Source organism: Protobothrops mucrosquamatus, unplaced genomic scaffold (genome assembly GCF_001527695.2).
Source record: "Protobothrops mucrosquamatus isolate PMUCROS unplaced genomic scaffold, P.Mucros_1.0 scaffold4292, whole genome shotgun sequence".
Classification (NCBI taxonomy): Eukaryota; Metazoa; Chordata; class Lepidosauria; order Squamata; family Viperidae; genus Protobothrops; species Protobothrops mucrosquamatus.
In genome coordinates, this window is record NW_015390207.1 from 65,251 (window position 1) to 81,582 (window position 16,332).

The 16,332-nt window shown below is 44.2% G+C and overlaps 2 protein-coding genes across 2 annotated transcripts; one reads left to right on the forward strand and one right to left on the reverse strand.

Moving 5' to 3' along the window:
* Window positions 1-105: 105 nt before the first annotated feature.
* Window positions 106-3,823, forward strand: LOC107298803 (fibroblast growth factor 23-like). The gene is made up of 3 exons (XM_015828165.1): window positions 106-304; window positions 1,345-1,448; window positions 3,434-3,823. The coding sequence occupies exons 1-3, from the start codon at window positions 106-108 to the stop codon at window positions 3,821-3,823; spliced, it is 693 nt and encodes a 230-aa protein (XP_015683651.1).
* Window positions 3,824-7,485: 3,662 nt separating this feature from the next.
* Window positions 7,486-14,927, reverse strand: TIGAR (TP53 induced glycolysis regulatory phosphatase). The gene is made up of 6 exons (XM_015828166.1): window positions 14,896-14,927; window positions 12,977-13,014; window positions 11,124-11,245; window positions 9,839-9,916; window positions 9,259-9,369; window positions 7,486-8,002 (listed from the first exon to the last, which is right to left on the reverse strand). The coding sequence occupies exons 1-6, from the start codon at window positions 14,925-14,927 to the stop codon at window positions 7,562-7,564; spliced, it is 822 nt and encodes a 273-aa protein (XP_015683652.1). The 3' UTR covers window positions 7,486-7,561.
* Window positions 14,928-16,332: the final 1,405 nt, after the last annotated feature.

The window sequence follows — 16,332 nt, forward strand, 5'->3', positions numbered from 1 at the left end:
GCATAAAGCCGCGGCCGGAGGGCCCGGGAGCCCAGCAAGCGGTCAGCCCAGGAGAGGACCCGGACCGGCTTCCAGCTCCTGCAGCCTCCCAGCCCAGCCAAGACCATGCGCCCCGTCCCGGCTCCGGCGCTCCTCCGCGCCCTGCGCCTGCTGCTGCCCCTGGCCGCCTGCGCCCTCGCCTACCCCGCCTGGAGCAACTCCGACGACCTGGTGCACCTGTACACCTCCAGCGCCAGGAAGAGCCTCCACCTGCGGATCCATCCCGACGGACGCGTGGACGGCAGCCCGGACCCGACCGTGGACAGTAAGTCCCCCGCGGAGCTGCCCAGCCGGCTGGTGCTGGAGGGATGGGGAGGGGGACCGGATATGTCCAGGATCGGCCCCGAGGCTCCGGAGTGCTAGGAATTCAATAAGAGTAGAATGGAATAGGATAGGGAAGGGTAGGGTAGGGTAGGGTAGGGTAGAGTAGAGTAGAGTAGAGTAGAATAATGGAATGAAGAATAGAATAGAATAGAATAGAATAGAATAGAATAGAATAGAATAGAATAGAATAGAATAGAATAAGTGAAGGATAATAATAATAATAATAATAATAATAATAATAATAATAATAATAATAATAATAATAATAATAATAATAATAATAATAATAATAATAATAATAATAATAATAATAAAGTTGGAAGGGATCTGGGAGGTCATCGAGTCAGGAAACCCTACACCATTTCGGACAGGATAGAATAGAATAGAATAGAATAGAATAGAATAGAATGGAATGGAATGGAATGGAATGGACTGGACTGGACTGGACTGGACTGGACTGGACTAGAATAAAATAGACTAGACTAGACTAGACTAGACTAGACTGGACTGGACTGGACTGGACTGGAATGGAATGGATTGGACTGGACTGGACTGGACTAGACTAGAATAAAATAGACTAGACTAGACTAGACTAGATTAGACTAGACTAGAATACAGTAGAATAGAATAGAATAGAATAGAATAGAATAGAATAGAATAGAATAGAATAGAATAGAAAATATGGCATGGCGTGGTGTGGCATGGAATAGAATATGGAATGGAATTTCTTAAGCTAGGAAGATTGTTTCCCCTTTTGACTAAGATTGTGGCAAATGTTTTGCTACGAATAGCCAGAATTTATTTATTTATTTATTTATTTATTAAATTTATTTATTTATTAAATTTATTATTTATTTATTTATTAAATTTGGGAAGACCTGGGAGGAACCAGATAACAGTATTCCGGTATTTGAGGTCGCCCTTTCTGGCTGAAGAGATGTATGGAGAGGCCTCCTAATATTTTGAGCCGTTCACTTGCAGGTGCTTTGGTAATCAGAACCCTGCTTCCAGGCTATGTAATGATCAGTGGTCCGAAGAGCGGACTCTACCTTTGTATGGACAGCAGCGGAAATCTCTTCGGATCGGTGAGTCCCAATATTCATTTGGGATTATTTGATTTCTTTCTTAGCGCAGCCAAGCCATTAAGGACTTGGGCTACGATAGTTAAATTAGGTTTTCTTTGCCTACGAAGTGGAAGGAGACAATTATACCACGCTCAAGTCCTTTCAGTTGTGATTGGGGAATGTTTGTTTCTTTGTCTGGAGATCCGGTGACATAACATGATGTGAAGGGCTGCTCACATCTTCCTTCTGCGTCAGAGGTCCCCAATCCTTTGGGCACCAGGGACCAGTTCCGTGGAGAGAGGTTTTTCCGCAGACCGGAGGGTGCGTGGTTTTGTGTGCTACCCACATCCTGCGGATGGGGCTTTGCTTGTTTGTGCGGACCAGTTGCTGGCATGCCACAGACCGGTACTGGTCCACGGACCGGGAGTTGGGGACCCCTGTTCTAGAACATCCACAGCGTGTTGTGATTCATCTATGGAGAACTTGAATGTCAGGCACCAAGGATCAGGACCGCAGGTGAAGTTGCAGTTCAGAAAATTTATTGTTCAATCCTGTACGCAAAAGTCAAGTAAGGGTCAATTCTAAATTGACCCCAGGTAAGAGTCAATGGAATTCAAGAGGATTGGATTCACAACCTTTGTGGGAACGTAATGACTCTTAAGTTTATGATGCACTAAATTCCACCTTCTCCAACACTGGCTGCTCTTCTATATTGGAGGGACATATAGTTTTCTCCACTCTGGGCCTGATCCACTGCGCCACTGACAGTGAACTGAACATGATACAGTACGTGAAACTTCCTGACAGTGAGGACAATTAATTAGTGGAAAGACTTGCCACCAGAAATCATGGGCGCTCCATCAATGGAGGTTTTTAAGGCTAGGCAGTCACTTGTTCTAAAATGATATGGGTTAAGGTTATGTCACCATGGAGAGCAAAATGGACATCGCCAACAAATTTGGAGTGCTTGGGTATGGTCAGAAAGGCAATGACTTTTCTAGGCTGCCCTATCTATGTTTCCTGGTAAAATACATGGGAAAATCCCATTGGAGGAAAATTCCACTTAGAGTTAGGGTTAGGTCACCATGAACTCATAGAGCAAAATGGACATCGCCAACAAATTCGGAGTGCTTGGGTATGGTTAGGAGGGCACTGACTTTTCTAGGCTGCCCTATCTATGTTTCCTGGTGAAATACATGGGAAAATCCCACTGAGGAATATTCCACTTATAGGTTCTCCTGCTTGAGCAGGAGGCTGGACTAGAAGAACTCCAACGTCCCTTCCAGCTCTATTCTATTCATATCCATATTCATCATGTTATGAGATTTTGAAGACAATCCTGTGCTTGAATCCGACTTAAACCCCTCCATCCCCCCCAAAAAAAATCACAGTTTCTCCGGGATTGCAGACATCTGTCCGGTTCTATCAAATCTCCAGGCTATTTAAATATTAGTTCAGTACAGGTATAGTCCTTGACGTACGCCCAAAATTGAGAAATTTGTTAAGTGATTTTGGCCCCATTTCACGCCCTTTCTCGCCACCGTCGTTTAGGGAATCACTGCAGTTGTTAAGGCAGTACCACGGTTGTTAAGCGAAACCGGCTTCCCCTTTGGCTTTGCTTGTCAGATGGTCCCAAGATGGGAGCACGTGACCCCCCCGGGGGGGACGCTGCGACCGTCCTAAATACGAACCGGTTGGTAAGCATCTAAATGTAAATCATGTAAATCACGATGGTCGTTACGCGTGAAAAAAGGTCCTTTTTTCAGTACCGTCGTAACATCGGACACTAAGAGAACTGTTCCAGGTTGACGGCTCCCTATATACCGGACCTGGGTGTGCATCGCTTGCAAACGAAATTCTTTTGAGATGTAAGAGCCGTGAAATCAAACATCCTAAAGAAGTGGAGAGAACGAGTATTGGGGAAATATTCAATACCTACGGTAAGTTAATTCTTCGCCGTATTTTTCAGCCCTGCCTTGTTTTGTTTGTGTTTCTCTTTTCTTTAGCGTTCCTTCAGCAACGAGGACTGCACCTTTAAGCACACGATGCTTGAAAATGGCTACGATGCTTATCATTCCCCCAGGCATAATTTCCTGGTCAGCCTAGGAAGGGTGAAGAAAGCTTTGGTTCCCGGAAGGAACCTACCGTCCTTTTCTCAGTTTTTAACCAGAAGGAACGAAATCCCCTTGGTCCAGTTCGACACACCCAGGCCTCAGCAGGAGGAGCCCAGGAACGCCAACGCCGAGCCGTGTGGTGGGGGCCTCTTGACCACTGGAAAGCTGCCCGAAGAAAATCTGGATGAGGAGGCCCTCGACCCTTGTTTTGACTACTCCAAAGAGAGAGACCCCAACGGAGCGACGCTCGACGGAACGTTTCCTAGCCCTCAATGGTCCTGAATGGAAGCTGAAGCTGAAGGACGACGTCGGGGAAGCGGACTCTCTGTCGAATCGTCAAAGAAAGCTAAATTCCTTTTGTTTTTCCCCCCAGATGAATTGTTCAGAATAAGGGGTGATAGCTGGGTCTGCGTCTTCCCGGTCCCGGCACTGGTCCTGAATGACAAACCTGGAGCGTGGGTGACGAGGGTAGTGTTGTACGTTTTGCTCTGTCTACGTTGTAATGTTGAAGCTTCGTAACCGTAATGCTGTACGGTAGATAAGAGTCTTGCCGTGTCACACAGCGCACCCACACTGACTGGCCGAGATTGTGAAGTTGCCAATGGCCGAGGTTGAGAAACACCGGTTCAGCTCTTTCTGAATTAGCATTATTTCCCCCTCACATTATGTCAGGGGTCTTCAAACTTGGCCCTTTTATGACTTGTGGACTTCAACTCCCAGAATTCCTCAACCAGCATGTCTGGCTGAGGAATTCTGGGAGGGGTCTTCAAACATGGCCCTTTTATGACTCGTGGACTTCAACTCCCAAATTCCTCAGCCAGCGTGCCTGGCTGAGGAATTCTGGGAGGGGTCTTCAAACGTGGCCCTTTTATGACTTGTGGACTTTAACTTCCAGAATTCCTCAGCCAGCATGCCTGGCTGAGGAATTCTGGGAGTTGAACTCCATGAGTCATAAAAGGGCCATGTTTGAAGACCCCTATGCTGTATGGATAGCCCTTGACTTACAACAGCTTGTTTAGTGACTGTTTAGTGACTGATACAGACCCAGCTTGCTCTTAAAGAGACACAGACCCTGCTGAGTCATTCCCACCATTACATCCTACATTACATAAGTTGGTTAGCTGTTAAATCATCACCTTGACACAGCCCTCTTCCAAAACAGTGTGTGACATGGCCCAATTATCTCACAATATCCCAAAACAAGTATAAGGGGTCCAATTCAGCTAGGATTTTCCTTTGGGTCTTGGCAGGATTCCCTCATGACTAAGCTGTATTCAGGATATTGACCCATCCTATCAACCTGTTGGGTGAAGGTAGGCTTTGCGTAGGAAAGGTTAAATCCTGATTTCTTGGCATGGGTTATCAACAAGCAGATGGAGGGGAACGGGCAGATATGCGTCCAGTCCGGGAGAACAGAGTTGGGATGCTCCATAAAGCAACTTTGTGGCCTGTTAAAGCATTAGCAGGCATCCATCCCTCCGGGCTGGGGTTCAAATCCAGGTCAAGCAAACCCAATGGAGGATTTATCTAACAACCACATTAATCTCTTTACAGTGATTTGCTATGGCAAAAAAAAAAAAAGATTGAAAAATGGGTTATCAACAATCAGATGGAGGGGAACAGGCAGCTAAGCGTCCTTTCCAGGAGAACAGAGTTGAGATATTCCATAATGCAGATAACGAGAAGGCAATGTATTTATTTTTCTATTCCCATATTTATTTATTCGAATTATTCTCATGTTGAAGATTTATGAGTATTTATGTTTGTTATTCTGCCCCTCGGTTCTGTCTCTCGACGAAGACGAAATAAATGTTTCCCGTTTTTCGAGGGAGAAACATGTCTTTATTAAACATTCCTGTTTTAATTCAGTGCAGCGCTCTCCCCTTTTAATTAACCCCATCCCAGCCCACTGTGACGCTCTGCCATCCTCCATCTCTCATTAATGTCGCCAGAGGGTTGTTGTTGTTGTTTTTACAAAAAAATAAAACAAAAACCAGACTTTTGTGGCTCGCTCAAAAGGTATATTTTAATGGTCTTGCAAGTTAACATTATTAGAAAGAATAAGAAAAACAATTCTCTGAAGGCTCAATAAATAGAAACGAGGCAAGGGTTTTGCATACGTTGAAAAGGAAATACAGAGCAGTTGAGAATTTAAACAAAGGAAATCGTAGACTTTCGTTGACGGGGGCTTGAGGTCAAACACAAAACGAAAACGAACCGACTGAAAAAAATGATGTATCTTAAATACACATACAGGGAAAACAAGACCTCAGGTTTTGCATATCTGAAATTAAGAGTCAACAGCGCAGGCAAGGCAAGGATATTTGGAGGTATATATTTTCTATCTAGGAGAAGCTAGATTTTGAAAGTCTATCTATCTATCTATCTATCTATCTATCTATCTATCTATCTATCTATCTATCTATCTATCTATCTATCTAATCTGTGTCTGTCTGTCTGTATTTGTCTATCTATCTATATATTTTCTATCTAGGAGAAGATAGATTTTGAAAGTCAATGTCTGATGCTCCTTCTGATACATCCCAGGAACCTTGCCCCAAACTGGTGAGGCCATTGACTCTTTTAATGCCATCCCAGGAAAGAAGGTGGAGAAAAAGAGCTGGACTGATCTCATTGCATTTTCTACAAATATGACTCAGTGAAGGGTTACACCAGGGGTCTTCAAACTTGGCTTTTTTATGACTTGTGGGCTTCAACTCCCAGAATCCCTCAGCCAGGCACGCGTGCCTGGCTGAGGAATTCTGGGAGTTGAAGCCCAGTGCCTGGCTGAGGAATTCTGGGAGTTGAAGCCCACAAGTCATAAAAGGGCCAAGTTTGAAGACCCCTATGTTACATCTTCTTCGTCTTTGGCATGTGGGTGACAGAACATCTAAACCTTCATAAAGCCATAAGCCAATTTCTGAGTGTTAGCATGCAACCCAAAGACTCGTGCGCTTGGTCTCCATGTTACAGAGAAACGCGTTGTCTTATCGCCAAGAATAAGGAACTGGGTCTGAGAACAGAATCATCATGGTGGAAGTCTACTACAGAGAAACACGTTATCTTATCTCCAAGAATAAGGGACTGGGTCTCACAACAGAATCATCACGGTCGAAGTCTAATGCCCGCGAGTATTGGAACGCATCAGAATAATTTCACATTAGAGCAGTAGCTTTACTGGCCAACACAAGGTGACAAAAAAGAAAAAAAGAAAAATGCACAATTGTTTTAATTCTCAGTAGCGGCTACAGAGTAGTGGGTTGAAGAACCACCGCTTAACCCCTCAATTCTCTGATGGTTTTGGAAGTAGATGTCAAAAATTAAAAAAGAAGGTCCAACTTCATCTTGCTTATAACTTAGAATGTGGTTTGGCTGTATAGGATTTTTTTTTTTTTTGAAAGAAAAATCACACACACACAGACACACATATATATATTGCACTATTATTCACAGATAATTCCTTGCAATGAGCATAGGGTAAATTCCACCAGGGAGGTCCCCTTGTGCAATTTCTGCGAAAACAAACTTGAGTCTTCTTAGGACGGGGTCTTCAAACCTGGCCCTTTTATGACTTGTGGACTTCAACTCCCAGAATTCCTCAGCCAGGCCAAGTTTGAAGAACCCTTGACTTGTGGACTTCAACTCCCAGAATTCCTCACGCAGCGTGCCTGGCGGAGGAATTCTGGGAGTTGACGTCCACAAGTCATCAAAGGGCCAAGTTGGAAGACCCCTCTCGTGCTAGGTTTTCAACATTTTAATGTTAGAAGTGTCGCAACGGTAATGCTGTATAGCAGGGGCCTTCCAACTTGGCCCTTTCATGACTTGTGGGCTTCAACTCCCAGAATTCCCCAGCCAGGCATGCTGGCTGAGGAATTCTGGGAGTTGAAGCCCACAAGTCATCAAAGGGCCAAGTTGGAAGACCCCTCGTGCTAGGTTTTCAAGCTCGACTGAAAAGATGATTACGAGGCCACGGGGGAACAAATAATTCCTGCCCATGTTAAGTTTTCGGGCTGCATGCTCTCAGCTGTCACTTAGGGCGTGCAAGTGATCCCTTTGGTTGAGAAAGAGGCAGTGGATTTTGGGCTGAAGGCCCTCCTCTCTCACTTCCAGTTTGACAAGGAAGCGGCTAATCCCCGTATTGGGAGTCAGCGAAGACAATTCAGCCTTTGTCAACGTGGCGGGCAAGGTGCACCGCAGCTCTGAAACGAAGTAGCCGAGCCAGTTCCTCATGTAGGCCCCATGACTCACAACCAGGATGTTGGCTGCCAGCCCTCCTGCGGCTCCTTCGGAATTGGCATCGCGGGCCAGCCCAGCCCGGCGGTTTGGCAACGAAGGGGCGGAGGTTCCTTCCGCCGTTTCTGCGTTGAATTCTGCCCTCGGGGCAAGTTGGTTTTCCAGACAGGCCTCTTGGGCCACCAGGTGGCAAATGTGTTCAAAGAAATCCTTGGCCCGGGCTTTGACCTAAAGGAAAAGGAAAGCAGAACGGAAGCTTTGCGAAGTTATTTGCAGGATAGGTGATTTTCTTTTTCTTTTTTTTTTAAATCAAGGTGACCTCCGAAGTCCCTTCTCAATTTCTCTCTGTTTCTGAGTTGCTTTTCTGAACTTCCAAAAATTTGAGCTTCAGGTCTCCATTTTCCACCTTGGCAGAAATAAAACCTGGACATTCCAAGGCCCTGGTTCATATTCATCAATAAATAACAAAAACAACAACAACAACAACAAAGTAGCAACAATGGTGCATTGGAAGATCTGCAAGAAATATCATTTGCCTGTAAGCAAGAACTGGTGGGAATCATAAAATAAAGTCATAGAAAATAATAAAGTTACATTGCTCTGGGACTTCAGAATTCAAACAGACAAGCACCTGCAACATAACACCCCGGACTTAACAATTGTCGATAAGAAAGACAAAAAAGTCTGGATAGTGGACGTGGCAGTGCCTAGAGACGGCAGAATAGACGAGAAAGGACTGGAGAAGATAACAAAACACAAAGACCTACAAATAGAAATAGAAAGACTGTGGCAAAAGCAAGCAAGGGTAGGACCAATAGTCATAGGTGCCTTGGGTGCAATCCCAAAACAACTGGAGCACCACTTGAACACCATCATCGGCATTGACAAATTCGCCATTAGTCAATTGCAAAAGGCAGCCTTACTAGGAACCGCTTCCATCCTGCGACGAGATCTGTAACACCATCAGACATCCACATCTGCCTATCCCAGGTCCTTGGTAAGTGATTGTCCACTAGGACTCCGAGATCCCTCTCACAGTTGCTACTATTGAGCAAGGTACCTCCTATACTATACCTGTGCATTTGGTTTTTCTTGCCTAAATGTAGAACCTTACTTTTTTCACCACTGAATTTCATTTTGCTAGATAGCGCCCAGTGTTCAAGTCTGTCCAGATCCTCCTGTATCCTAAGCCTGTCTTCTGGAGTGTTGGCTATTCCTGCCAGCTTGGTGTCGTCTGCAAATTTGATGAGTTCCCCATCTATCCCCTCATCCAAATCATTGATGAAGATGTTGAAGAGCACAGGGCCCAGAACAGAGCCCTGGGGCACCCCACTACACGCTTCCCTCCGTGTAGGTGCGGTTCCGTTGAGGACCACACGCTGAGTACGGCCGGTCAGCCAGCTACGAGTTAGCCATCTCGGCCATTCACAAGTGCATAAAGATTCGGTCCGTCCCTTCCCAATGGACCCCAACAGAATTCTTACTTCATCCAGGGTTTCTCCTCCAGGAGCGGTAAAAGAGAGATATGGCTGCCCGGCTTCTTTGGCCATGGCCTTAAGATCACCGACTGGCCTTCCTTCCGCCACTCCGTAATTCTGTCAAGACAGGAGAGAGAATTATGTAGCGATGTTCTATTATTCCATTCCATTCCATTCTGTAATTCCATGATAAAAACATGATCACCAATGTCCGATAATGGATAAGGCACAAGAAGAAGAATTCCATCTCTATTCCATTCCATTCTGTAATTCTATTCTATTCCCTATTCCCTATTCCATTCCATTTTATTCTATTCCATTCCATTCTCTTCTCTATTCCATTCTTGACAAGGACTGTTTCCTTGGATTAGATTGGCTGAGGCCCCTCTTTTTGGGAAGAGGAACAGCTGCCCTACCTCGTAACGGTGGTCCCTGCACATATCCAGAACTGCAATTTGCAAACCAAGGCAGCCAATGGAAGCAGAGTGCTCTGGCCTTAACCCTAACCCCGTTCTACTCCGCTCTTATGATGACGATGCAGCCATGAAATCTGGTATGGATCTTGTAGGGGCAAGGAAATACTTACTCGTTCTCGAAGGCGGGCGTCGCATTTTACAGGAATGTCTTTGCAGTGCTGGCTATTTCTCAGGATGGAGGCTGTGGTCTGAAATGTTAAAATAAATGTTGAAAAAGATTATTGTTTTATTATTATTATTATTTTAAAAAAATTCCATTTCCAGATTTAGAGGCTGACTCCTGAATAACTCTGGGTGGTTTACAATTTTCTTTTAAAAAAACACACACACACACAAAACGGAAATATAAGTAAGAAAGAACTATGGATAACTGGAAAAACAATACAAAGACCACTTAGCAGGCATGGGAAATGTAGCAGAAAGACACCCCCCCATTTCAGTGTCTAAAGGGTCCACCTTGTTATGTCATATATATTTTTTACTATATAACAGTGGTTCTCAACCTTTTTAATGCCACGACCCCCAACTGGTCGTAAGTCGAGAACTAAACCGGTCATAAGTCGAGGACTAAAACGGTCGTAAGTCGAGGACTAAACAGGTCGTAAGTCGAGGACTACCCAACGGGTCGTAAGTCGAGGACTTTCCCTGCCCGGGAGCGCCGCGCATGCGTGGTTCCGCCCCCTGTGCCTGCCGAGGCGAAGCTGGCAAGCGGCAGAGACGGAGCAGGCCGACCACCAGCTGGCCCAGCCCAAGGGAGGTAAGGCACCCGCCGGAAAAGGGAAAAAAAAATGGCGGACAGCCTTGCTTGGCGACCCCCGTGAAATGGTCGATCAACCCCAAATGGGGTCGCGATCCATAGGTTGAGAACCGCTGCTATATAAGAATGCAATTTTCAAGACTGTATTGTCATTCGATTCACTAATCATTGTAAATGTTACGACTTTATAGTATTTATCCTACAAGAAAAATGAACTCCAAAAACAAACTGCTAGAATTATTACTGAATACAATAGAATGCAATAGAATAGAAAATATGGATTGGATAGAATAGAATAGAGAATAGGAAATAATAAGGGATAGAATAGAATAGAAAATAAGGAATAGAATAGAATAGAAAATAGGAAATAATAAGGGATAGAATAGAATAGAGAATAGGAAATAATAAGGAAAAAAATAGAATAGAGAATAGGAAATAATAAGGAGTAGAGTAGAGTAGAATAGATTAGAATAGAATAGGAGCTGGAAGGGACCTGTGAGGTTTTCTAGTCCAGCCCCCTGCTCAAGCAGGAGAACCTATACCATTTCAGACAAGTGACTGTCTTTTATTAAATTTCTTTGTCTTCCAAAAAGTCTTAAGTATTTCTTCGTGCACAGTTCCACCCACAATATACTTGCCTGCCTTGCCCGAAGCAGATCACTGGTGAAGACATGAGTAAATCTGACATGACGGAGATACATCCCAGCTGCATTGGCTTGCTTGAACCCAGTGTCTGACAGAGGCTCGTCCACACCCTGACCTGCAAGAGCCAGCATGGGAATGCATCTGACGGTTAGGACAAGCATGTTTTAGCCCTCATCCGTTGATCCTCTCCAGAGATCAGGGGACAAGCATTAAGCTACAAAAGGGGGGGCCCTTCTAAAAGAGCTCAGCTGTCTCTGGAAGAAGTCAACAGTCATGTAGCTAAAGGCATCTTCCTTTCTTTTGCCTTAGGTGATCCTAACTTAAAAACATCTGTTTAATTTACACCATCTTGTGAAGGGCCATCTAGGTCACTGGCTCAAGAAACAGCACGGAATAAGATAAGCAGGCTCCGCACTAGACTTTTTCAAGCTAGTGTGGTCAGGAGGCAGAGACCCACAATCTACACAAGTGTACAATCACGAAGAGGTTAAATCAGGGGTCTTCCAACTTGGTCCTTTTATGAAACAGATTAAGGATCAATCTCAAGCACATATCAAAAGAATTTATAATGTATTGGTAGAATTGGATTCAGAAACAGAATTGGTTAAGGATTGTATGATAAAATGGGCACAGAATATACAAGAACCGATCCTATTGGAAACATGGGAGAAAATTTGGATTAGAAATGTAAAATTTACCCAAGCCCAAAACCTAAGGGAAAATTTTTATAAAATGTTTTATAGGTGGCATCTAGACCCACAGAAATTGTCTTGTATGTATCTTAATTTACAACTTAAATGTGGGAGATGTGGAAAAAATCTACGTTGCATAAAAGTATACACCACCTGTACATTCCTCCAATTTCATAAAACCTAATTCTAAACCACCTTATAGGTTTTATAAAAATTCTTTTTCTATTTCAAATTTGGTGTCTATAAAAACGACCCATAAAACCTTCTAAACCTACGTTTTCTTCACCTCAACTACAATTTACTTATAACGGCTGCAAGATTACTAATTGCTCAATATTGGAAAATGAAAGGTTTACCTACTATAGAAGATTGGGTAGTTAAAGTCTCAAACTTAGCTGAAATGGCCAAGATTTCCGCTTATGTGAAGGATTACTCACAAGAAAGATATATATTGGTTTGGAGAGGATGGATTGATTGATTATATTGAGTTGAAATATGGAACAAAAAAATACTATTTGGTTTTTGAATGAATTTTTGATTTTATTTATAATTATGTTAATATTATGGCATTCAATAACTGTATATTTGTTTTAAAAGAGAGTTAAAGGAAGTTACAGATTTGTTAGATTAATAGTTGATTAATGTTAGTTAGATCATGATTATTTTATTGTTAATCCTGTGATTGGCTCTGGGAAGGGAGGGGGGGAGGGATGGAGGGTTGGGTTTTGGGGGAGGGGGGATTTATATTGTAAAATTTTATAAAACTTTCAATAAAAAAAAAAACAACCTTGGTCCTTTTATGACTAGTGGACTCAGCCAGCGTGCTTGCAGTTTGCGACTGTAAACTCAACCGCAAATCCACACCCACGTTTACACCTGCGGTGGGACCTTGAAAACAGACTCCTAAGCTGTTGCTTTGAGGTCACACAGGGAGCAGAGGGGTAGGGCAAAGCTCAAAAGAGATGCTTTGGAACATGCGGGAGCCTTCATGATGCCCCCCACCCCCCACCCTTCTTCACATTGTGTAGGCAGCAAAGTGCTTTTTCAGGTTGTTCTCAGATATACGTAATAGTACCTGGACAAAATCAGTATTTAATTTCCAAATAGAAGAGAAAAAGGGCCCCGTGATTTAATAACCACCAGGAGAAACAAACCTTGCATTATCTTCTCTTTGTTGTATCTTGTTTCTCCACTGTGGGGGAGAAAAAAACAACAGAAACCAAAAACTTAGAAACAGGAGAAAAACCAAGTATGATTGAGATAATAATAATAATAATAATAATAGTAGTAGTAGTAGTAATAGTAATAATAATAATAGTAGTAGTAATAGTAATAATAATAATAATAATAATAATAAATAAAGTTGGAAGGCACCTTGGAGGTCATCTAGTCCAACCCCCTGCTCAGGCAGGAAACCCTATACCAGGGGTAGGCAACCTTGGCTCTTTTTATGACTTCTGGACTTCAATACCCAGAATTCCTGAATCAGCCATACAGACTCAGGAATTCTGGGAGTTGAAGTCCACAAGTCATAAAAGGGCCAACTTTGAAGACCCCTGTATTATAGGATCATGGGGGAAAACTGGAATTACTAAGGCCTGCCAGCACCAATGAAAGCAATCAACGAGAAAAGGGCCTAAGAGGGAAGACCCATATTATATACAAAAAGAACAGGGAGCTCCAACAGTCATAAAGGAGCCAAGTTTGAAGACCCCTGCCTTAACCACTAGGCAAGCTGGCTAGCTGATGCAAGAACCCCCCCCACTGTTCTCGTTCCTCTGTGAGGATCAGCCCGGGCTCCGGGCTTCTTGAGGGTCTTGGGGAGGAGAGACTGGGTCAGAATCAGAGAGCTGGAAGGGACCCGGGAGGTCATCTAGTCCAACCCTCCCACCCAGCGCAGGCAGGAGACCCTGCCCCGTTTCTGACCGAGGGCAGTCCAGTCTCTTCTTGAAAGCCTCTGGTGATGGAGCCCCCACTACAACGGAAGGCAACAAGGCCTTGGTAAGGCCACACTTGGAATACTGCATCCAATTTTGCTCACCACGATGTAAAAAAAATGTTGAGACTCTGGAAAGAGGGCAGAGAAGAGCAACAAAGATGATTAAGGGACTGGAGGCTAAAACATATAAGGAACGGCTGCTGGAATTGTGTATGTCTAGTTTAACGAAGAGAAGGACAAGGGGGGACATGATAGTAGTCTTCCAGTATCTCAGGGGCTGCCCCAAAGAGGGAGTCAAGCTATTCTCCAAAGCACCTGAAGGCAGGACAAGAAGCAACAGATGGAAACTAATCAAGGAGAGAAGCAACCTAGAACTAAGGAGAAACTTCCTGACAGTTAGACCAATTAACCAGTGGAACAACCTGCCTCCAGAAGCGGTGAATGCTCCAACACTGGAAGTTTTTAAGAAGAGACTGGACAGCCATTTGACTGAAATGGTTTAGGGTTCCCTGCCTGAGCAGGGGGTTGGACTAGATGACCTCCAAGATCCCTTCCATTATTAATACTACTAATTATTACTAATTATTAATACTACTAATTATTACTATTACTAATTATTATTAATTACTAATTATTAATACTACTAATTATTACTATTACTAATTATTACTAATTATTACTAATTATTAATACTACTACTAATTATTATTCATACTAATTATTACTAATTATTAATACTAATTATTAATACTAATTAATACTAATTATTATTATTAATACTAATACTAATAATACGAGTACTAACACTAATACTACTAACACTAATGCTACTAACACTAATACTACTAATAATACTACTAACACTAATACTACTAATACTACTAACACTAATACTACTAATAATACTACTAACACTAATACTACTAATAATACTACTCCTACAACTAATAATAACACAGTTCCCTCGGGGCAGGTCGGGAGCAGAAGCCGCCCTGCGCCCATGCGCCACCCGCAGCGCCCGGCTGAAGAGCCGCGGAGGGGGACGGAGGGGCAGAGATCCCATCCTCCGCGGCCCCAGGCAGCAATTCCCCCCGGGGGACCCTCCCCGGCCTCCATTCCGGCGCGGATACTCACTGCCGGATGACCGTTAAGCCGAAGGCAGCCATGCTTGACGCTACCGGTGCCGCCCGCGCCGATGACGTCATGCCGGCTGCGCCGCGCCGCGCCGCGCCCGGGCCAATGGCGGCGGGGCAGGGGTGAAGTCTCGCGAGAAGAGGCGGCGGAGAGGAGGAGGCCGAGGCCCCGCCCGCCTTGGGAATTGGATAGTGGGGGGAGGGGCGGGTTGGCGGGTGTCTCAGGCTGAGGGAAGAAGCGCTTCCCTCATTTTGGGCCTGGTTGTTGTGGGAGCTTTGGGGCTGGGCGAGCCCTGGGGAGGAGAGAGGAGGGGAAGGGAAGGGAAGGAGGGAGGGGAAGGGAAGAAATAGATGGGGGGAAGGCAGGGACGAAAGAAGGGGACAAGGAGAAGAAAGGAAGGAAGGAAAGGGAGAGAAGAAATAAGCCAGGGGTCTTCAAACTTGGCCCTTTGATGACTTGTGGACTTCAACTCCCAGAATTCCTCAGCCAGGCACGCCTGGCTGAGGAATTCTGAGAGTTGAAGTCCATGAGTCATAAAAGGGCCACGTTTGAAGACCCCTGAAATAGGCAGAAGGAAGGGAAGGAGGAAACTGGAGGAAGGAAAGGAAGAAATTGGCAGAAGGAAGGAAGGAGGTAGAGTGGAGGAAAGTAAAGGAAGAAATGGAAGGAAGGAAGGAAGAAATAGGCGGAAGGAAGGAAAGGAAAAGAGTGGAAAGGAAGAAATAGAAGATAGGAAAGGAAATAGAAGAAAGGAAGAAGAAATTGGCGGAAGGAAGGAAGGAGGTAGAGTGGAGGAAAGTAAAGGAAGAAATGGAAGGAAGGAAGGAAGAAATAGGCGGAAGGAAGGAAAGGAAAAGAGTGGAAAGGAAGAAATAGAAGAAAGGAAGAAGAAATTGGCGGAAGGAAGGAGGTAGAGTGGAGGAAAGTAAAGGAAGAAATGGAAGGAAGGAAGAAATAGGCGGAAGGAAGGAAAGGAAAAGAGTGGAAAGGAAGAAATAGAAGAAGGGAAGAAGAAATTGGCGGAAGGAAGGAAGGAGGTAGAGTGGAGGAAAGTAAAGGAAGAAATGGAAGGAAGGAAGAAAGAGGCGGAAGGAAGGAAAGGAAAAGAGAGGAAAGGAAGAAATAGAGGAAAGGAAAGGAAATAGAAGAAAGGAAGAAGAAATTGGAAGGAAGGAGGTAGAGTGGAGGAAAGTAAAGGAAGAAATGGAAGGAAGGAAGGAAAGGAAAAGAGTGGAAAGGAAGAAATAGAAGAAGGGAAGAAGAAATTGGCGGAAGGAAGGAAGGAGGTAGAGTGGAGGAAAGGAAAAGAAGAAATGGAAGAAAGGAATGAAGAAATAGACGGAAAGGAAAAGAGTGGAAAGGAAGAAATAGACAAAAGAAAAGAAAGGAAGAAATTGGAAGGAAGAAAGGAGGTAGAGTGGAGGAAAGTAAAGGAAG

What these genes read in the sequence shown, in the direction of transcription:
- LOC107298803 (XM_015828165.1), top strand. Translation starts at nt 106, where the DNA reads ATGCGCCCCGTCCCGGCTCCGGCGCTCCTCCGCGCCCTGCGCCTGCTG. An exon ending in CCCGGACCCGACCGTGGACA is followed by an intron (nt 305 to 1,344) that starts GTAAGTCCCCCG and finishes GTTCACTTGCAG; the next exon opens with GTGCTTTGGTAATCAGAACC. An exon ending in GCGGAAATCTCTTCGGATCG is followed by an intron (nt 1,449 to 3,433) that starts GTGAGTCCCAAT and finishes TCTTTTCTTTAG; the next exon opens with CGTTCCTTCAGCAACGAGGA.
- TIGAR (XM_015828166.1), bottom strand. Translation starts at nt 14,927, where the DNA reads ATGGCTGCCTTCGGCTTAACGGTCATCCGGCA. An exon ending in GGCTTAACGGTCATCCGGCA is followed by an intron (nt 13,015 to 14,895) that starts GTGAGTATCCGC and finishes TCTCCCCCACAG; the next exon opens with TGGAGAAACAAGATACAACA. An exon ending in CAAAGAGAAGATAATGCAAG is followed by an intron (nt 11,246 to 12,976) that starts GTTTGTTTCTCC and finishes TGGCTCTTGCAG; the next exon opens with GTCAGGGTGTGGACGAGCCT.